Below are 22,209 nucleotides of genomic sequence, written 5' to 3' on the forward strand. Positions count from 1 at the left end.
ACCCTGGGAGGACTTTCTGCCTTCAATAAAGACCACATCTCCTGTAAACAGTAGATCTGCTCAAAAGAAACAGCCAAGAAAAACTCAGAGCCTGCTGAGGACACAGAAACCCCACGCCTGTAACCACCACTGCACCCACGCACACGGCCTGAGTCAGAGTGGCCAACCGGTCCCAGCGAGGTCCCCCAGCATGCCAGAGTCTGAGTCCACCATGGGTTGACCGCTCCAGGACTCCCGACGTCGCCTGCAGCCTCTGCACAGAGACCCCCCAACTGCGAGTGGCCCGGTAAGGTGAAATCCGACCTCAAAAGACACCGCTGCACTCAGCCACCCTGTAATCTGGAGAAGAGAACCTGAGAAGCACCTAAGTCCCCGAGCCCTCCAACTTACCTGCCCAGCTGTTGGTTCCTCCAGGAAGTCTTCCTGGGCCGAGCCTGCAGCAAAAAAACAAAAACAAAAATCTCCATTGAAAACAACAGGGCACCTGACGCCAAAACAGCAACCTGCACCAAGCAGCCCTTGCGCCACTGCGGGTGCACTTTGTGCTAAACTGGATCCCCCTTTGCCCTGAGCCTAACACCAGGAGCTTTGCTCCCACAACCTTGTGGCCTGCTCGTAGGCATCCACCAACGCGAGACCACCTATCCCCAATTGAATGACACTGGGCCTCAGCCCCCGGCCGCCCTATTACCGCTGAGGGTGTAACAAGAGTGCATCCTTGACCCTGGGGGACCCCTGAGTCTAACCCCAGAATCCCAACTCCCACAACAAAGTACTTACTTGTTAACTGATGACACTATTTCCTCCCATAGGAGAACATTGACTGTTTTCTGTGAAAATGTTTGTAAGTGTGGAGTTGGAAATATCTATCAAAGTTTCTAAAACTGTAACCAAATAACCAAAACACGATTACTTACCTGTTTGCAGGAAATGCCCCCGTGTAGTATCCAGATATACCATACTGTGTAAGAAAAGTAATCTGTAAAGTAATCTACTTGACATTCTATTAAAAAGCCTATACAAAGTATATGTACAATATTTCAAAGCATTGCATTACCAGTACTTCTACTGTACTGGTAATGGTGTGGCTCACTGGTTAGAGGCGGCATACCCGGGAGCAGAGAACGGCCTGGGACCAGGGTTCAATTCCTGATGCGGCAAGGTCTTGGACCAGGGTCAACGGACTCGATAATTCTCACCTTGGTGCCTACTCTAACTAGGGATCACACTCGGCAACTCTGGGCATTAGCTTGCCTCATCTCCACAACGGCCCCCCACATACGCCGGGGATGCCTGGTTTCACCTTGGAGATACCCAGTAGGGACCATCTCACATGGAAAGCCAGGACGGGTTCCCCAGCGGTCTACAGCGCAGAGATACTCCTTCGGGAGTCGATTCTAGCGCTTTACAAACCCACATTCAATCAATCAATCAACCAAACCAAAGTATATATACAATTGCAATTCAAACTGTATTATTACTCCAAAGTATCAATCACGTACTTGTGTCAGACTTGCTTGGGTCTAGGAAATATAATAACTAAAAGAATATTTTTGTATGCAAAGAAAATTGGTCTGAGTTCCGTCTTTAAGTGTGTGACAATCATTTGCTGATTGAGTGTGTACAACAAATGCTTAACACTACCCTCTGATAAAGCCTTACTGCTTGCCCACTCTACAATAAATAAAGAGTAAGGTGCTATGAGGGTGGGGGAGGAGGGCGGGGTGGATTGGGGAAGGGAATTTAGTTCCCTAGTTGTGATGATTATTGTTGTTTATTTGTTACTTAGGATACTGGTCCTACAAATATAAAAATATAACCTGCACTTGCACTGTTACAATGGATGAGCAGTATGCTCACATGATAGTGAGACTACATGTCAACAGAATATGTGGCATCACAGACTGCATATTGCTCATAAGATCCTTAACTCTATATGCATGTCCTTTGTACCTGATGCAGTGGAAGCTGTTTTAATCAAAAAAAGTAAAAAAATAAAATTGAAAAAAAGAGTAAGGTGCTATCTTCTTTTACCTCTGCCTACCTTTTGGTTTCACTGGACTCTGTGCACACTATACCTCACTTAGGTATAGTATATACAGAGCCAGCTTCCTACAGACCTACCTCATGAATATTGATGAAGTAGGTCACAATTTGCGACCCATTAGGAATCGCAAAAATCACAGGATGTGGCCTGCTGGGATCATCAGACCACCAAGTCTGTGATCGCTTTATTTAAAAACAATCATTTTTTTAAATGCAGCCCGTTTTCCTGAAAGGAAAATGGGTTGCGATTAAAAAAGATAAATGAAACGTTTTCTTTTAATTTTTTAAGAGTAGGCAGTGGTCCGTGAGAACACTGCCTGTTTAAAAAAACATTTTTACGAACATTCACAAAGGGACAGGGGTCCTGTGGAGACCCCTACCTGAGGTTCTGAAAATCTGGATTCGTATAAAAGTTCTGGACTCGAGAAATAAAACTTCGTCGAAATATGACGAATTTGGTATCAAAAGACCGAGAATGACGAGCACATCATGTACATGAATTTTCGGTGTGTTCGAGTGACGATTTCACCTCGAAATCGTCATTTACATTCTGAACCTTTGGCTCCCATTTACATGTTGCCCTCTACATAGGCCTTAATCCAGTTGAATTTGATTCCACAAGGACACATACTCCTTAATCGACTTCTCCCTGACCTCAGTACAAGTTAGAACCATTGCCCCAGGCCGAACTCGTTAGGTCAGTTCCCTCCCAGTGGCCGAGCAAGATAGCATCTAGGCTCAACCAGCCATAAAACCATTTCAGCGCGCACACCTGCCATATCTCGCTCACATCTTTCCTCCATTCCTTTGCTTCACTTACTTTATGATGGGGAGGTGACCGTTTTTATTGGGGGTCCAGCGATATCTGATGAAATGTTGGGCCTTGCCGGATGATTTGTTATGGGCAGCACGACGTGAAATATGTACATGTCATCATGACTCTGCTTTTCTTTTGTAACCAGTAACTATAAATGAAATACCACGAATTCAAAGAATGTTTTGCCCAAGGCCGAAAATCATGTATAAAGAGAGAAGCCTGACTTCGTGAAAGTGTGCAGTCTCCTGAGAATATACCCGTATTGTACTTCTAGGACCCTGTTACCTTGGTTGCAGCCAATAAACTAATCTTTGACTTCACCGGGAAGACTCTGAGTTTCTGTAGGTCTGAATCAGGAAGAGCCCGAGGTCTCTGGGTGTTGATTCCCTGACACTGCTGGGTTACCGGTTCTGTGCCGGTTCTTAAAAACCCAGTACCTCAGTTGGCGCCCAGCGTTTGGGGCGATTCCAGTGGTACCAGCCAGCCTGAAGATCGTGAGGAGCTTCGTGTGGAAATTCCGGAGGAGGGCCCACCACCTCATCGACCCCTGCATGTCGACGTGGTCCGAAGGTCTTTGCTGCGAGGTTCCCCGCTTCCCGACAGCTACAAGGACTGCTGCCCTGGCTATCGCCCTGATGTTGGACCCTTGAAGTTTTTGGTAGAGCGAAACACTGAGACGAGTCTTCTGGTGACGCCATCAATATTTTCAGTTAAGTATAAGTGGAGCGTCTCCCAGTCCTTAGTTGGACTTACTTTGTGGTATCTTTGGGATACAAAAGGTTTTGTATTGGTACTTGCAAGCACCATAACCGAAGGACTCGTGTATTCACGAGAAATATCGTAATCGATAATCCTTTGAAGTTTTGGAACTAGACTAGAGAGCGAGGATGCCTAGTCTTAGACTTGGGAATTTGTTTTGTCTTGGTAATAATAGGGACTCCCGATTGGAGGACTCATGTCCGGTTCCTCCAGTTGGAACTCCGACTTACGAGCTATATGTAAAACATGGGGTAGGCCCCATCGTTTACAACGAAGTATGGATTAAATACACTAGAAAAGATGGTGTTCTAAAATGGCCCCAATATGGTAGCTTTGATTCTGAAATCTTAGACAACCTTGAAGTTAAACTCTTTAAAAAGAAAGCCCGGCCGGCGATGTTTGACTCTTTTCGCTTATGGCGCAAAGAAGCCAGACAAAAAGAAATTAAATTAGCTAAGAAAAATAAGAGAGAAGGGGGACTTTCGGTAATGCAAGCTGCCGTGCAGTTTAAAGATAATGAGGAAGAGCAGATAAATGAGCAGTTGCACAGGCAACGTAAAATGGCAATAGATAAGTGTTATCCAGTTTTGCCGTCTCTTCAGCAAGAGGCAGCAAAAGAGCGTGAAAAAGACCCATTAATGTCGCAATTATTAACTTCACCACCCCCCTATGCGCAGAATGCCACAGCACCCCCGCAACCTTTAGTTGCACAAGCTGCGCCTCCTGCTCTTCCACAGCACACACCAGCTGTTCTTCAGCTGGCTCCTACTTCTTCGGTGCAGCCTCCTCCAGGCCCACCGACCACTTCTGTTTCACCTGTGTTTTCTACGATTTTGCCTACTGTACTTTTCACATCTCCTAATGCTCCCTCTACGATTCTGCCTAGTACCACCTCTATTTTCCCTGATACCTCTTCTGCCATCTCTACCCCCGCCTTATCTCACCCCGTTTTTCCATCTGTTTGTCCTTCAGTTTCACCTTCCATTCGGCAGAAAATGGCCAGCACTGTTACTAATCTTCTTTTACCTCTTTTCGGGTCGCCTGCTACGACCCCTAACATAGGAAGAAGACAGTTGCGAAGTCAACTGCCTGATTATCAAGAGAGAGATTCCCTGAATAGTTTAGCTCGGAAATGGGTCATGGACACTGCAAAATATGATGTACAGTCTGTCATGGAAGTCTTCCATCAATGGGAAGCAGCGACACAGAGATATGTTTTCGAACAGATGTGTGTCTTTCTTGGCGAGGATTTGGAAGACAATGATCAAGAATGCATCCCACAAGAAATGTGTCGTGTACGGTTTAAGTTCGGAGAGGGTATGATTGTAGGTCCAGATGTGGAAAAGGCAGTTGAAATGTTATTATCATATCGGAGTAAGGGAAACAGTTCTGGGTCACCATCTGAATGTAATACATCCAGTAGAAAAAAGGCACGACAATACCCTATGAGAGAAGTTCCCCCACAGTGGAGAGAGGGTGACGCGACTGCTGTCCCACCTGTTTTGCCACACTTCCAGCGTGTATGGGTACATGTCCCATGGAAGCGAGCTGAAGTTTTAGCACTCAAACAAACATTACCAGATCCGCGTAAAAATCCTGCAAGGTACTATAAAGAGTTGTCACAAACTGCTGGGTCATGCATAATGAATTTGGCCGATATCGATATGCTATTTGGGAACGTTGTTCCACAGCCTTTATGGGGTAAAATTCGTCATGTAGATCATGACCAGGAATTAGGCGACACGTGGGCTAATATTACTGCCGCAGATGCCCGCCAAGTTGGTGGTGCCAAACCCGAACCTTTGATAGCAGAACTACCTAGTACAATAGTAGATTACATGAAAACGATAATGCCTGCAATACGCGTAAATTGAGATAAGTTGTCTGCATGCAAGCAAAAGAAAGAAGAAACTGTTTCAGATTTCTTCACCAGATTTGAAGAAACATTCATTGACCACAGCGGTCAAGATATGACCATAGAAGGTGGTCAGAGATTGTTTGTCGATAAATTCGTGCACAATCTGCTTCCAGAATTGTGTAGAAAATTAAAAGATTCAGAAAGTTCTTGGGCAGTCTCATCTTCAGCCCAGATATTAGCTACTGCACAGTACTACGAGAATAGAGACAAAGATGAGAAAGATAAAGTAGAAAAGAAAACTAGAGAACTCAAAACAAAGGTTTTGCTACAGCAAGCCTATCCGCCACGTGGTGGTGGTAATCAACATAATAATGGCCAGAATCACTACCAGAATACTTTTCAGCAGCCTCAACAATATCAGAGAAACTTGCAAAGATTCGATTACACTCAGCCCCGTGTAGGTCCTAACCAGTGTTTATATTGCAAACAGGAGGGTCATTACAAGTATAACTGTCCTGCCCTATCACAACGTGCAAATGGAATTTCTGGTGTAAGAGGTCGTGGCAGTCAGCAAGCGCCTAGAGGTAGAGGGCGTGGAAACGCCCCACAGGACACACGTCCCCTTCCACCACAAAACTCTATGAACAGGTTTGATCAGCAAAATAACGTATCTGACAGGACAGCTCAATACTACGTTGATGAGTATTACACAGAAAATGAGCAGTGGGAGAATGAGGATTGCTAGGACAGCCATGGACAAAGAGAGGGAGTTGTTTCAGTTCCAGTAGATCAGAGCGGACCTTACATTGAGGTGATTACATCAGGTGTGTCAGAACCTTTTCTGTTGGATACTGGTGCTACAAAGAGTTCTATTATGCACTCCAAACTCCCTGGGGCACCTTTGTCTGGCGAAATGAACGTTTCTGTAGGTTTTTCTGGCGCCCCAGTTAGAAATCCGATTTCTGACCCTTTATCTCTTTCTGTTGGTCCTTGTGAATTCGAAGCACCCCTTATTTTGACAACAGGTTGTGGTGAAAATTTGCTAGGACTAGATTTGCTAAAAAGATTATATGCGACTTTGTACTGTTCTCCTTCAGGAGTACAACTTACTTTAGGTAAGAAAGTGGTTTCTCCCATTTATTTGTCGAGAGATGCACTTCCAGCAGAATTGTCGATTCTCCCAGATATTCTTTGGGCTACTGGTCCGAATGATGTAGGTCTTTTAGAAATTCCACCATATGTTGTAACATTGAAGTCAAATGTCAAAATGCCACGAATTCCCCAATACAGAATATCTAATGAGGGTGAAAAAGCTTTGCTAGCGATCGTTTACGAATTGATTGAAAAGGATGTGATTGAAGAAACACGAGGCAATGTTTGCAATAGTCCTGTCCTGCCTGTTTTTAAACGAACTGACCCTTCTCAGCCACCTGTGTACAGATTCGTGATTGACCTTAGAGAGGTGAATAAAATTGTTGTGCCACAATTCCCAGTTGTCCCCGACATTACCACATTATTGACTACGATTCCAGCCTCTGCCTCCTGGTTTTCGGTGATTGACCTGAAGAATGCTTTCTTCAGTATCCCAATTGCTGAGGAGAGCAGGGATATTTTTTCCTTTAGTTTAGGAGGTCGAAGCTTCCGCTTTAAACGCGCTCCTCAAGGCTACTGTGAAAGCCCCTCAATATACAGTCAAGCTCTGAAAGCCCAGCTTGACACAATGGTTTTGCCAAAAGGTGCCACTCTCGTACAGTACGTGGACGATTTGCTCATCGCTGCGGATACTGAGAAAATTTGTAAAACGGCCACGTTGTCATTATTGCGTCATCTATGTGATCTGCATCACAAGGTGTCACATTCCAAGCTTCAATATTGCCGACAAGAAGTGACCTACTTTGGTCATCTCTTATCAAAGGAAGGTAGGAAACTGACCCCAGAAAGAATTCAGGCAATAGCGAAATTGAGTGTGCCAAGAACACAGAGAGAAGTACGTGCTTTCTTGGGCATTACATCGTACTGTAGACAGTGGATTCCCTATTTTTCGTTATTGGCCAAACCCTTGGTGGCATTAACGTGTAAAAATACACCCAATCCCATTCCTTGGTCTGAAGAGTGTCAGAAAAGTTTTTTCGAATTACACACAGCATTATGTTCGGCTCCTGTGTTAGGTACCCCCAACTACAGTAAGCCTTTCACATTGTATGTCCACGAGAAGGAAGGCTGTGCATTGTCTGTGCTGACTCAGTTATTCGGAGATAGACAGCGGCCATGCGCCTATTTTTCGTCAACTTTGGATACGGTAGCACGAGCATTGCCAAGTTGTTTAAGGGCAACAGCAGCAGCAGCTGTTTCCATTCGACAGTCTGCTGGTCTAGTAATGAATAATACACTAATCGTGATGGTCCCGCATGCAGTAGACACATTGCTAAATAGGACCAAGACACAGCACTTAACGAGTGCTCGACTGTCCAGTTACGAATTGACGCTACTAGCGAGTCATGTGCACATAAAAAGGTGCAGCACCTTAAAACTAGCTACGTTGTTGCCAATTGCAGAGGAATCAGATGTTTCAGAACAGCACGATTGTTTTCTCAGAACAGAGGAAGAGACGAAAGGGAGAGTAGATCTATCCGATACTCCTCTCGCTGAATGTGATGGTACATTATGGGTGGATGGTTCATGCTTTAAGCTCCCGAGTGGTGACACAACTGCAGCATATGCTGTCACGACTTTGCATATAGTTGTTGAAGCTGCATGTGTCCCACATAATTCGGCTCAAGTGGCAGAATTAATTGCACTCACGAGAGCATGTGTATTGTCCAAAGGAATGAAAGTGACTATCTACACTGATAGTCAGTATGCATTTGGAGTGGCTCACAGTTTTAGGCGATTGTGGAGAGAACGTGGGTTCCCTAACGTCGCATGGAGCTAAGATTCAGCATGGTCAGTCGGTGAATGAGCTTCTTGAATCACTGACGTTGCCCCTGCAAATAGCGATCGTGAAATGTAGTGCTCACAAGAAGGTGACTGATGATGTTGGTCATGGAAATGCATTTGCTGATGAAACCGCTAAGGAAACTGCAAAGAATGTGACAAGAGGAATGTATGTTGCGAGCCCTGAAAAATGGACTGGTGAGGTTGGAATATGTGAGGACACGATAGAAAGTGTGAAGTCCATCTAAGCTGAGGCCACAGAGAAAGAGTTAAGCACGTGGAGAGAGAGTACAGGAAGAATGGATGCAAATGGTTGTTGGATTGAATTGACAGAGCATCAGAGATGGTTGTTACCCGATGCGTATGTGCTTGCAGTGGTTACAATGGCTCATGGAATGGCCCATATCAGCGCGAAAGGGATTTGCGAGTTGTTGGCCCCAGTGTGGAAGAATTCAGGGATTCCCAAGTGTGCAGAGAACGTTGTCAAGAATTGCATGGTATGTCTGAAACACAATCCTGGTAGGGGAACCCCAACTCCAGCTGGTCATTTTGCACCTCCTACGTATCCGTTCGAGGTTTTGCAGCTAGATTTCATACACATGGAGAGGTGCAACAACTTAAAATACGTGCTCGTGGTTGTTTGTGCCTTCTCAAGATGGGTAGAAGCCTATCCCCTAAAAGACAATACTGCCTTGTCCACAGCGAAAGCCCTTGTAAAAGAGTTCTTCCCCAGGTTTGGAATGCCTAGAATGGTCTGGTCTGACAACGGAAGTGAATTTGTGGGTCGTGTGATGAAAAGAGTGTGTGAAGGGCTAGGCATTTGGCAGAAGTTCCACGCTGCAAATCACCCCCAATCAGCTGGATTAGTGGAATGTTACAATGGCACGCTTAAACTTAAATTGGCCAAAATCCAAGCGAGCACAGGTCTTAAATGGCCTGATGCTCTACCCTTAGCACTCCTATCCACCAGAATGACTGTGCATTCGCGAGTGAAACTCAGCCCCTATGAAATCATCTTTGGTCGGCCAGCCAACATATGGGGAGTGCCTAGGCCCACGAAGTTTAGCGAGCTGCAACACCCTATTTTGCTTGATTACTTGTATGAATTGACGGCTAAATTGCGTGTTTTATATCAACAGATCCACAACACCTTGCCTCCGGTCTCTGAGACTCCGGGACACTCCATTGACCCCGGTTCATGGGTTCTCGTCCGCAACTTTCAAAGAACAAGAAACGACCAGCCCAGATGGACCGGGCCTCACCTCGTCCTCCTGTCTAAAAGGTCAGCTGTTAGGGTGGAGGGGAAGGCCAATTGGGTCCACGGGATCCATTGTAAGAAGATACCCTTCCCTCTGCCACATGACCAACGGGTCCAGAAAGGAGGCACTGACTCAGAGCGCACTACTGATGAACGTGTAAAAGAAACTAAACCTGACTGTGAAAGCGAGAAAATTTTTCGAGAAACTGTGCCACCACCAGAACAATTGAACTCTGTGGAACCTGAACTACTATTTCTGGACCAGACAGTACCCGGGAAAAGACGCTACAATCTGCGACCAAGAAAAACAGACTAATTAAAAGTGATTCCTTTTTGTGTGCCGAGAGAAAACCCTATGGACTAATAAGAGGTGTCTTTTCCCCAAATCCTATTTTTGAAAGTGCAGATCTCCCATCTAGGTAACTTGCTTATTTTTATTTTTTCGAACCGCCATCCGGGTTCTGCTGCTAGGGTCGCGGTTGATTAAAGACTTTTGGGTGCAGCTGACGACGTTAGGTCGGTAGTTCTGGTTGGTCCAAGGGAGTTGCCCTAGACTGACGGAAGCATCCTTTAGCAGAGGCAACCTACCACCGCGGGCAGCACCTTAGAGAGGATGGAGTTTCCTGATGTGGAGAGGCCTGCCAAACAAATGAACTTTAAGCAGAGACTTTTTAACACGATGACGAAGAAAAGTTTTATAATAGTGTGTATTTTTATGCTATCCAGCGTAATGGTCTTTTTGATAAGCTATGTTTTATTCTCTTTTCATGTGACAATTGAGCCCACTACATCACCCATACCTCCTCCTACTGTTTCCTCTCATTCTTTCCACCCTCTGCCTGACCACGAATCAAATAGGAGATTAGAGTTCATTAATAACTCCTTCGTTCAGTTATTACACCAACACCAACTCGTAATGAACACAACTAACTGTTGGGTGTGTGGTCTCATGCCCCACACCACGGATAAAGGTATCCCCTATTTGGTCCTGCCATTTAGTCACAATGGTTCAGTCTGGGCATATAGGACAATGTTCATATATGCACGAGAAATCCAACCCCTACGTTCTGTAAAAGACAACCTCAAGACTAGCGCCCTAGTCAAAGGTATAGTTGACATGATCAAGGAAGTAACTTCTTACGAAGATACCCCGGATAATGAGATACTTGCATATGTAGGTTGGAACGTGACCGGATATGGCACTACATTAAGTGAGATACAGCAAGCCAAAAGATCGTCCCCTATCTGGATCGTACCTCATCAAGGTCACCTGTGTCTGCAAGGTATTGGCAAGAATCCCAGAGCTCAGCTAGGGAAGAGTGTCTGTACAGAAATGTATGTTTTTGGATCTCAGACTTCCCCTGCGTTTTTAGCCGCTAAGGGTACTTATTTCATCTGCCATGATAGAGCCTATACATGGTTGCCCCCTGACTTCTCGGGCTCATGTTTTGTTTCATTCCTGTTACCTCCCACCTACACAGCAGCGGCGGATTACCATCGGACAAGGGTAGTTAGAGGTGTTTTGAGTAAAGAAGACACTGCAGGTCAAGAATTTGGTGACTTTGCAATGGGTTTTCTGCCGTTCTGGGGAGCCATGGCTAACAGCAGGAACATAAGGCAATTGACAAGGGTAGTTGAATCCACCGTGACTGAAACTGCTGGTGCCCTTAGTAACCTGACTGCTGAGCTCCAGTCGGATCGACTTATGACCCTTCAGAACCGGGTCGCTTTGGATGTAATACTTGCGGACCGAGGTGGAGTATGCAAATTGATCCAGTCTAGTTGTTGCATTTTCATCCCAGATAATGCTCCAACAGTGTACAGGGCCATCTCCAAACTGCATAAGATTTCCGAATCTATTCATGTGGATAAAGGAGAGTGGTCATTAATGGGATGGTTTTGGGAACTGATATCTGCCTGGGGATGGAAAATTCTGATGGTCATTGGGATGGTCTTAGCCATTCTTTTCCTGTTCTGTCTATGCATACAGTGTGCTCCTGCAATATGTGGCCTCTGTGCTACGTCATGTGTAAGGAAGCCTGTGTCAAGAAATGAACTAAGCACTAGAATGATGTTACAGCAACATCTCAATGACTTTAGGAATATAGATCTGGACTCAGACTAACATAAGGATAGATTAATTGCCTATGTAAGGGCAAAAGGAGGGTTTGAGGTTCTGAAAATCTGGATTCGTATAAAAGTTCTGGACTCGAGAAATAAAACGTTGTCGAAATATGACGAATTTGGTATCAAAAGACCGAGAATGATGAGCACATCATGTACATGAATTTTCGGTGTGTTCGAGTGACGATTTCACCTCGAAATCGTCATTTACATTCTGAACCTTTGGCTCCCATTTACATGTTGCCCTCTACATAGGCCTTAATCCAGTTGAATTTGATTCCACAAGGACACATACTCCTTAATCGACTTCTCCCTGACCTCAGTACAAGTTAGAACCATTGCCCCAGGCCGAACTCGTTAGGTCAGTTCCCTCCCAGTGGCCGAGCAAGATAGCATCTAGGCTCAACCAGCCATAAAACCATTTCAGCGCGCACACCTGCCATATCTCGCTCACATCTTTCCTCCATTCCTTTGCTTCACTTACTTTATGATGGGGAGGTGACCGTTTTTATTGGGGGTCCAGCGATATCTGATGAAATGTTGGGCCTTGCCGGATGATTTGTTATGGGCAGCACGACGTGAAATATGTACATGTCATCATGACTCTGCTTTTCTTTTGTAACCAGTAACTATAAATGAAATACCACGAATTCAAAGAATGTTTTGCCCAAGGCCGAAAATCATGTATAAAGAGAGAAGCCTGACTTCGTGAAAGTGTGCAGTCTCCTGAGAATATACCCGTATTGTACTTCTAGGACCCTGTTACCTTGGTTGCAGCCAATAAACTAATCTTTGACTTCACCGGGAAGACTCTGAGTTTCTGTAGGTCTGAATCAGGAAGAACCCGAGGTCTCTGGGTATTGATTCCCTGACACCGCTGGGTTACCGGTTCTGTGCCGGTTCTTAAAAACCCAGTACCTCATACCCATTTGAGAATGATTTACCACTAAATTGAAGTAGGTGGCAAAATGCGAACGGATTTCGATCGCAAAGCATTCTTACATACCTCTGCGATTCAGAGTTAGGAAGGGATGCAATTAATATGCTCCTTCCTAATACCAAATCGGTATGTATTTGTAATTCCAAACTGTGATTCGGTAACATGTTATCAAATCGCAATTTGGAAATGACACACCAAAATGCATTTTTCCGCAAAAGGTCTGATTCTGTGAATTGGCCCTTTTGCGACTGGAAAAATGCTTGATATATGTGGGTCTTAGTGTGTTGAAATATGATATGATATGATCTGAAAATGCTTTCCTTTCAAGGTGAGGAGCTCACGGATGGGTAGTGTATCAGAGAAGGAGAGCTCTCATCATATCAATACCTGCAACTCCGGGCAGCCCATCAAGCTCTCAATGCTTTCCTATTGTCTCTGATGACAAGCAAGATTCTGATTCAAACTGCACTACACCGGCCATGCATTATGTAGACAAGCAAGTGGGCTCAATATGAAGAACTCTGTCACTGGAGTCACAGAAGATCATGTTGTGGGCCCTGCCCAGGGGTCTCTCAATAAATGTATTAGACCAGAAGTTTACCAAATACTCCTGCCTGGACAGTCAGCCTCATCGTGATGGGCATTCAGCCAGTTTTGTCCTCCAGGACTTCCTGGGCTAAATCTGTTCACAAACCCAACTCCGGGGAGCTATTGCTTGAATATCTATTCTAAGGTAAAGAATCTGGTGATAGAAGTCTACCTTTGGTAATACCTTTTCTGGTAGAGATTCTATCTAGCTGCAGATTTCTTACCATACCTCTCATCCTCCCTTTTTGCAAACATATTTGTCTGCATAAATTGACCCTTGTAAGCTCTCAGTGTCTGCAGACTGATCTATCAGAATTCTGTATTCGCTCTGTGCTTCTAGCACGGAACTGTCACGAAAAATAACAGATGTCAGTGCTTTGTGGTGGCGCCTATATATGCACCGTGCATGCAACTTTCAGCAAGGAGAACAGCAATGCACAGCCTTACTATGCCACCTACTAGCATGCAGAGGTACTGCTCAAGATATTTTTGATCCAGTCTGCAGCCTTGATAATATTATACGGTAAGGAGCCTGCGCCTAGATAGACTCTATACTAGATAAGGCGTTATCAAAACTAAGTAACTTGTTCACCAGGCATCATTTTTTAAAACTTCCTGTCATTAAAGATATTTAGAAGTCTTTCCTCCTGTGAGGACACCACCTCCTTCTTTTGAGCTCAATGTGCTTTTATCAAAATGAAGCGGTCCAAACCTTTAACGTATTTACAATGCTTCTTTACAGCATCTTTCTTGGAAGACTCATTGGGGCATATTACCAAGCTATAGCGATAATTATCGCTAAGCTTGGTTAGCGGGCAAAATCATAACGCCGTGCTCCGATGATTTTTATCGCTTAGGAGCCTTGATATTATCAAGGTTTATCTCCTAAGCGATAAAAATCGGCCGAAATGCATGAATATCGCTGAAAAGTCAGCAATATTCATGCATTAGCGAGCAAATGCTCTTAGCCATGTTATCCACCTACCATTGGATAACATGGCTAAGAACTGCTCTGGGCAGGCGTTAGCTTTTGGAGATAATCGCGCTTAGCGCGATTATTTCCAAAAGTTGGTAATAGGGGATAGCAATGTTAGCGACTGTTTTCAGTCGCTAACATCTTGGCACGCCCACTTTGCATGTCATTAGCGATAATTATCGCTGACATGCAAAGTGGGCCCCTAAATGCCCGCTATCGCCTATTAGCTGTCGCTAACTGGTGTTAGCGACAGCTAGGTAATAGGGCGATTACATTATCGCCTCTTTAGCGGGAAAAATTCCAGCTAAAGCGGCGGTAAGGCCCTTGGTAATATGCCCCATTGTCTAATAGCAATCACCACAGCCCTATAGGTTAGTGAAATTGAAACCCTCTCAGCTGTTAGACAGCCTTTGGCAGTGTTTCACGCATAGATGGTAGTGAAGAGAACTAATCCTTTTTTCCCAGAGGTAGTATTGGAATTCCACTGGATATTGAACTTGTTAGTTTCCTTGTAGGAGCAGTGTCTTAGTTTGCCACCACAGACCTGCTACCTATCTTGTCCCAGCTTTCGATTTTGATCAGGTTTGGATAGGCTGCTGCATCAATTAGCATTTTTAAATATAAGATTCATTTCTTAAATTATGTTTTTAAACTAATCAAATATTTATGTCTTCAATCAAGGGTCCCACGATGGAGAACAAGGTATTCCAAGTGATTTCTTTCTTTCTTGCTAACTATCATGATTTGGGTCTGACTTGCACACATCTCCTACATAAGAACACATGTGTATCTTGTGAACACATAAAAAAGCTGTGTAATAGTACATGAAATAAAGTAATGGACACATTTGCAAACACACTATGCAACAGTTGCATAATATTTTATTTTTTTCATTACTTGGATTTGTAAAATCTTTAGTATGACTGTTTTTCCCATGTTCATCCGTTTCATTATCTGCCTTTTTTAGGGACCGCAAGCACAAAAATCAATTGATCAAGGTCTTGAGAAGTCATCAGCAGAAGAGGCAAGTCTCTCATGTTACTATTTCATTAGCTCAGCTTATAGAATGCATGAAACCCTCTACATGCTAAAGTTTGTAAAATGTGTTCAACATTGGGCTCCTTTGAACAAGAGCAACACCCCAAGTTATAAACTGTATGAGAAATGTTCATCAGTGTGCGCTCATATCTTTGTTTCCGATAGAGGCTCAGTCACTCACTGAACTCTAACTTGCTGTCATTGGGCCCGATTCACAGAACTAACTTAAGACAAAATCCTAAACTTACTTCTTTTGGTATTCACAGAAGGCATTTAGTAGTAGTAAAGTTAGGATTTTGTCTTAAGTCTGTCTTAAGTCTGTCCTACTACTTTTTGTATTCACAGAAGGCACTTAGTAGTAGTAAAGTTAGGATGTTGTCTTACGTTTGACTTAAGACAGACTTAAGACAGACTTAATACAGACTTAAGACAGTCTTAAGACAAACTTAAGACAAGCTTAGCACAGACTTAAGACAGACTTAAGACAGACTTAGGACAGACTATGGACAGACTTAAGACAGACTTAAGACAGACTTAAGAAAGACTTAAGACAAAATCCTAACTTTACTACTACTAAATGCCTTCTGTGAATATCAAAAGTAGTACGTTTAGGATTTAGTCTAAAGTTAGTTCTGTGAATAGGGCCCTTATTCACTCACTAACTCTCATTCTTTCTCATGGGATCTCCATTGCGAATCATGAGCATTGAATAGTCCCACCCACTTGCGGTGACCCAGGAACAGTACTTTCAAAGTCACATCCACTTCGCCTTACTTTGGAAAAGCCTTGAAACATATGTGACAGACATGTTACATTTTTGCAGCGTTAAAAACGGGCTATATTGCTAATCTTTATAAAATTACTTTATAATTTAGAATGAGAAAAGGGTCACAACCTTAAAAATCACTCAAGCAAAAAGCAAAGTCATCTTTTAAAAACATCCTTCACAATCGTTTTCTACTTCTTTTTGAAGTAAGATAAGAAGTATAGTGTAGTGGCAGTTTATCAGTTTGTTTTTGACATGCGAATCAGTAATACAGTGGTGTAGAAAAGTACCCCTTTATGCATGGTTACCCCTCACTTTTTAACCTGACATCTGATGCAACCTGAACTTATGTTCCCTGGGTCTCTGGCAATCAGGTTCCCAGGGCCTTTGTTCTTTCCCAAGGCTGTACTTTTGTACCCACATTTGGCACACCTTTGGCATGGGTAAGCCCCTTGTAAAAGTTACCATGGGTACCCAGGACACTGTCACCAAGGATTGCCTCTAAGGCCTGCAGCACATTTTGTGCAGCCCTTAGAGGTCCTGTACCTTAACTTTCATACACTGCCATTGCAGGCTGAGTGTTTTGATGCAGGGAAAAGTGAAGAGTTGACATGGCACAGATCCCTGTGTGCCATGCCTGCAACCCACTGCCTGAGGCCTAGATAAGTAACCACTTTAGTAGGGTGCGCTAGCTCTAAGGTGATGGGACAGTGGTGGGAGTCCTGTACCACTGCTGTGTCTAAGCCCATTCTTAGACATTGTAAGTTTAGTAAAGCCATAAAGATTACATGGTCTGGAAGTTGGTCGTTATGAATTCTACAGCTCCATAATAGCTTTACTAAAAACTGGGTCATTTGGTAGCAAACTTCTCACCACACTAGACCTACACTGATGCCAGTATTGGATTTAATGTGAAATGCACTGAGAAGGCATCTTAGCGATGCTCCCTGAAAATCGATCAGCCCTGGTGTGGTTCCTGAATGGCCCACCATTTGCCACCACCAGACAGGTTTCTGTACCCCTGGGTAGAGAGCCTCCGCTCTCTGGGTTTAGAAACAAAGCACATCCTGGGCAGAGGTGTAATGCCTCCTCCCCCATGAAAGAGGGAGGTTCAAAGGCCTGCCGCATTTGGAAGCTGTCCTTGCCTTTTGCTGCCCCTAGCAACCGGCTCCCACCAGTTCTGGCCTCTTTTTTGGGTGGGAGAATCAACTGGAAAACCAAGCTAGGAAGAGAGGTGTGCCCATCTTTGCCAACACCACCCCTTGGTGGGGGAGGTGAGGTGAAGCACACATCTCAGTCGCCTCCATCTTGAAAATGAGTGGACTCGGCCAATTAGGGAGAGGCTCCTGCCCCCTCCCACTGGAGGATGGCATAATAGGGGGTATATACACCCTAAGGAAGGGACCCATTGGTCCCGACCCACACACCCCTTTAATGCCCCTAAATCTAGTATTTAGGAGCAACCCTGAACCTTGCCTTCTCAGATTCAAGGAAGAAAGAAGAAGAACTTAAGAGCCATGCTGACCCAGGAAGAAAAAGAGGACACCAACTGCTCTGGCCCTACGTCTACCTGCCTGTCCTGTCTACGACCTGCCTACAGCAAGCATCCCAGCGAGTCCAGCAGCCAGCAAACCCCCAGAGCCCGAAGGACTTGCCCTGCAGTCCTCCTACAGACTGTCTCCCGTGACCACTGGATTTGCTCAAGCAAAGACTCACCCACAGAATCCAGATTCCGGCAACTCCAGTATTCTGCACCACTCTGCACCTAACACCCACGGCCCAAGTTCGAGTGGCCCATCACCACAAGGAGGTCTCCCCCGTGATCCTGACTTGGGATCTGGTTATCCCAGACCTCTCTCAAGCTTCAAGACAACATCTGCGGCCTCAACCTGAAGTGTCCTTGCGACCGGAGCTATTAAGAAAACCTGATGCCAGAAGCCATCCCTGCACCCGATTCACCACAGCCTTGAGTGGCCCAACTGAGGGTGTCCGGGCATCCGTCAAGATCACAACTTACCTCTCCAGTTGGTGGTCGCCTTCAGGAAGTCCCCCTGTCCCTGCCTGCAGCAACTTTACAAAATCTGGTGGTGCATCTCCTGTGCTGGTTGTTGGCCCCTAAAGTTCTGACCTTAAGCCTAGGAAGTTTGCTCCCACACCCGAGTGGTCTGCTTGTCAGCAGTCTCTAACCGAAGGATCCCTTAGCCCTATTGGCTAACATTGTGCCCCTGCACTCTGCACCTGGCTGCCCCAGTGCCGCTGCCGGTGCAACTCGAGTGCCCATTTAGACCTTGGGGAATATTGGTCCTAATCTCCAGAACTCTCACTCCTAAGTCAAGTACTTGCCTGGGAACCCCTAACACTTTTATCCCCTAGGAATCTATGTTAGGAATATTTTAAGTGTTGAACTGTTGTTGTATGGAGAAAAGAGAACTCAATCGCAAAGTATAAAAAGTTGCAATTACCTTGTATTGTGAGATCCTAGGGTGTGGTATCTAGTCATACCACCCCCGCACCAAAAGTAACTGAAAAGAAATCAGAAAGTACTTACTGTATAATTCTATCTGCATTTTAAAATGGATACAAACCTGTAACAATTGCAAACTCAACCACAACTGCATTTCCTTGAAAAGTCTTGCATTTGAGAGTATATTTTACTTACCTGTGCCAAGTCCTACTTGGTTGTAAAATAAAACATAAGCATACCTTTTTTATACCTACATACTTGGTCTGGATTCTATCTCTGAGTGTGTGTAATCAGTCCTTTATTGAGTGAATAAAAAGATTGCCTAACGCATCCTCTGGATATGCCTAACTGCTCGCCCACACTACTGCAAAAAGAGCTGGTAGTACTTACCTAAGTTAGCCTTTGCTATACCTCTAGGGACTCCTTGGACTCTGTGCACACTATACCTTAGAACTGAAAGAAACACGTTAGTGTTAGATTCCTTACCTTAGAGTATCCCCAGGCGTCAGACTGGATCCAGAAAGTTTTTGTCAGCAGTACCCCTGTGCGTCGGTAGGCGCCGTCTGCGGCTCGGCATCCATCGTCAGCGTCATGATCGCTGGGATGACGACGCTGGAGTACTTAGACGCCACCCTCCCGCACTGATGTCAGTTCTTCTTTTTTCCGCGCCAGCAAGCGCAGATCCGGGAGGAATGTACCCGTAGTCATTTTTAGACTACCTTTTTCGGACATTTTTGTCTATCTTTTTTGAGTCGACTCAACTCCTGGTGCTGGTAGCGATGCCCGGGTTCAAGCCGAGTGACGCCTGTCACCGACTGATGTCGGTTACCGACCCCCAGCGCCGGTGTCTCTACTGTTTGGGGTCCGACCACGATGACAAGTCGTGCCCCGACTGCCGGGCCTTGATGTCAAAGGCTAGGCGGGGCGTTCCCATAAGCTACTCGAGCTCCGGCAGTCGGCTCCGCGCTGCTCGAGGTCCCAGTCGAAGGGAAAGTCGAGGGACCGGTCGCGGAGTCGCAGTCATCACCCCTCGTCGGGTTCCAAGTCTTTGCACTCAGGTAAGTCGAGGCAAAAAGAAGTCGAAGAGAGGCCATCATTCTTTAACCTCCCCTCGCTGGTTGCGCGACTCGACTGAGAGTTCAGGTGGTGCTGATTTGAAACTTCCCCATGGCCATGAAGAATCTCTTTCCACCATCGAGACCTGCCAGCGCGCCCTCAGGCCCCGCAGGTCTGACTTGGGGTCCTAGCCCTGTGTTGCTGGTGGCTATGGCCCGTAGGACCCTGTGGAATCCAGGCCTAGATCCCGGTCGACGCGGGTTGACCTCACGACTCCTTCGCCGGCGCTGACCCCATCAGAGCCACCTCCGACGCCGTCCTCAGGCGGCGCCGGCCCCGGTTTCAGCCCCGGCCCGGGCTCGGCGTCGTCTCTTACGCCGACTGGTGAGTTATTCAGCCATGCCCCGGCTCCGTCATTTCTGCCTGTTTATCAGGACACGGATGAAGGGGAGGACTGGGAGGGGACTGAAGACCCCCTGGCACAGCAGTGCCAGTTAAGTCAGGACTGGGCAGATGAGCTAGGGGAGGCCAGTAGTCTAGAAACTTCACCTGACACTCGTTTTATCTCTCCTCTTTCCATGGCTACGGAGGCGGAAGTCCCTTATGCTGTGGTGCTGCGCAAGGCGGACAAGGCCTTGGGCCTTGAGCTCCCTGCAGCGGCCTTCTCACCGAGGTGCTTCAACCACCAGTAAGCTCTTCAGAGCCTCTGCTGCAGTTTAATGAGGCCCTCACCGACGTTCTGATGGGCACTTGGTCCAAGCCCACCAAAGTCCCTCCTGTGGATCGGAACGTGGCCCGACGCCACCGCCCTGCTCCGGGCGAACCCTGCTTTCTGTCCACCCACGCTGGAGAGTCTGATGATCCAGGCCTCCACGTCCCAGACCGCCTTCCCGACCGCACCCCCAGGCCAGGAATCCAAAAGGCTAGAACAGATAGGCAAGAAACTGTTTTCTCCATCAGCCCTAGGGTTGCTGTCCATTAATACTGCATGCCTTTTGGACCGTTACACCCACTCTCTGTGGGATACGGTGGCGGGCGTACTGCCCCAGTATCCGGAGGAGGCCAGGACACGGCTCGCCCTGGCTCTTTCTGAGGGGCCGGTTGCAGCACGGTATTCTATTCAATGTGGACTTGACACCACAGACTTGCTGGGCAGAGCGATTGCAACAACAGTGGAGATTCGTCATCACGCCTGGCTGAGGTCCACAAACTCTTTAGGGGGTGTCCAGAGCACTCTCATGGACATGCGCTTTGATGGCCCTCGCCTCTTTGGCGACAAGGCAGATAGCGTGCTGGAGCACTTTAAGGACTCCAGGGCTACGGCCAAGTCCTTTGGCCTGTCGGCCCAGCAGCAGCAAACTTCTGCTTTTCGCTCCTTTTGTGGCCATAGAAGGGGCACCCCCACACGTTTGTCCAGCCACCGGCCACAGAACCAACCTCTTCACGGTCGTGGATGTGCATTCCGCCAGGGCGGAGCAGGGGGACAGAGAGCCGGTCCACATCCGCTCCCGCAGCATCTGCCTCAAAGCCTTCCTAGTCTGAGCTTTCAGGCCCGTACCATCACTTCGGAGAGGTGGGTGCTGCAAATCGTCCCCTTTGAATGTAAATGTAAATGTGCTGGACTTGTAAAGCGCACAGCTGCCCGTCAGCGTCCCGGCGCTTGCTTAGGGAACCCGTCCTGGTATTCCCCTGTGAGAAACCCCGGCAGGGTGTCCACAAGGTGAAAGCCAGGCATCCCGCCGCGAGGGGCCGTAGTGGAGATTAAGCAAGCTATTGCCCAGAGTTGCAGAGTGTGACCCCGTGAGTTGAGTAGGCACCAGAGCGAGAATTGTCGAGTCTGTGGAATTTTTGAGCCCGAGACCCGCCGTGGCGGGGAATCGAACCCTGGTCCACAGTCGATCTCAGCTTCCGGGTCTGCCGCCTCTAACCACTGAGCCACGCTTCTCCTTGAGGCGACCCCTCCAGCCATACCACCGCAGTACCACCGCATTTCGAGGATCACTTGCAACTTCTGCAGGAGGAAGTTACGGCCCTCTTCGCCAAGGGGGCCATTGAGCGTGTTCCTGGCCCTGAAGTAGGACGGGGTTGTTACTCCCACTACTTTCTGGTTCACAAAAAGGGCAAAGGGGGCCTACGCCCTATCTTGGACCTCAGGAGCGTCAATGTCTTCTTCCGGAAGGAGAAGTTCAAGTTTCTGATATTAGCTCAGGTTTTGGCTGCCCTAGACCCTGGAGACTGGATAGTAGCATTGGAATTGCAGGACGCTTATTTCCACATTCCGGTCCTGCCGGTCCACCGACGTTACCTGCGGTTCATGGTAGGCCACAAGCACTTTCAGTTTACCGTGCTCCCCTTCAGCCTCACCAGTGCCCCTCGGGTGTTCACGAAAGTGATGGCCGCAGCTCATGTGCGCAGATTAGGGTATCTAGTCTTCCCCTATCTCGATGACTGGTTGTTGAAGGCGGGCTTGCCCCAAACAGTCGTTTGCCACTTCCAGACTATGGCCGACCTCCTGCATTCGCTGGGGTTCACCATCAACGTGCCAAAGTCACTCCTGAGTCCCTCCCAGAAGCTCCTCTTCATCG

General features: G+C 46.5%; 1 protein-coding gene across 14 annotated transcripts in view; it reads left to right on the top strand.

Annotated features, from left to right (window-relative positions):
* The window catches only part of LOC144773261 (uncharacterized), a 7,170,044-nt gene that overhangs the window by 3,371,025 nt on the left and 3,776,810 nt on the right, over window positions 1–22,209 (top strand). For 10 of the 14 annotated variants that reach the window (XM_078658159.1, XM_078658161.1, XM_078658167.1 and 7 more), the window contains one exon: window positions 15,268–15,324. The exons of the other annotated variants lie outside the window; for them this stretch is intronic. In XM_078658159.1, coding sequence (XP_078514285.1) covers window positions 15,268–15,324 — 57 coding nt within the window. The remainder of the gene's footprint in view (window positions 1–15,267; window positions 15,325–22,209) is intronic. 14 annotated transcript variants of the gene reach the window in all.

Source organism: Lissotriton helveticus, chromosome 8 (assembly GCF_964261635.1).
Source record: "Lissotriton helveticus chromosome 8, aLisHel1.1, whole genome shotgun sequence".
Taxonomy (NCBI): domain Eukaryota; kingdom Metazoa; phylum Chordata; class Amphibia; order Caudata; family Salamandridae; genus Lissotriton; species Lissotriton helveticus.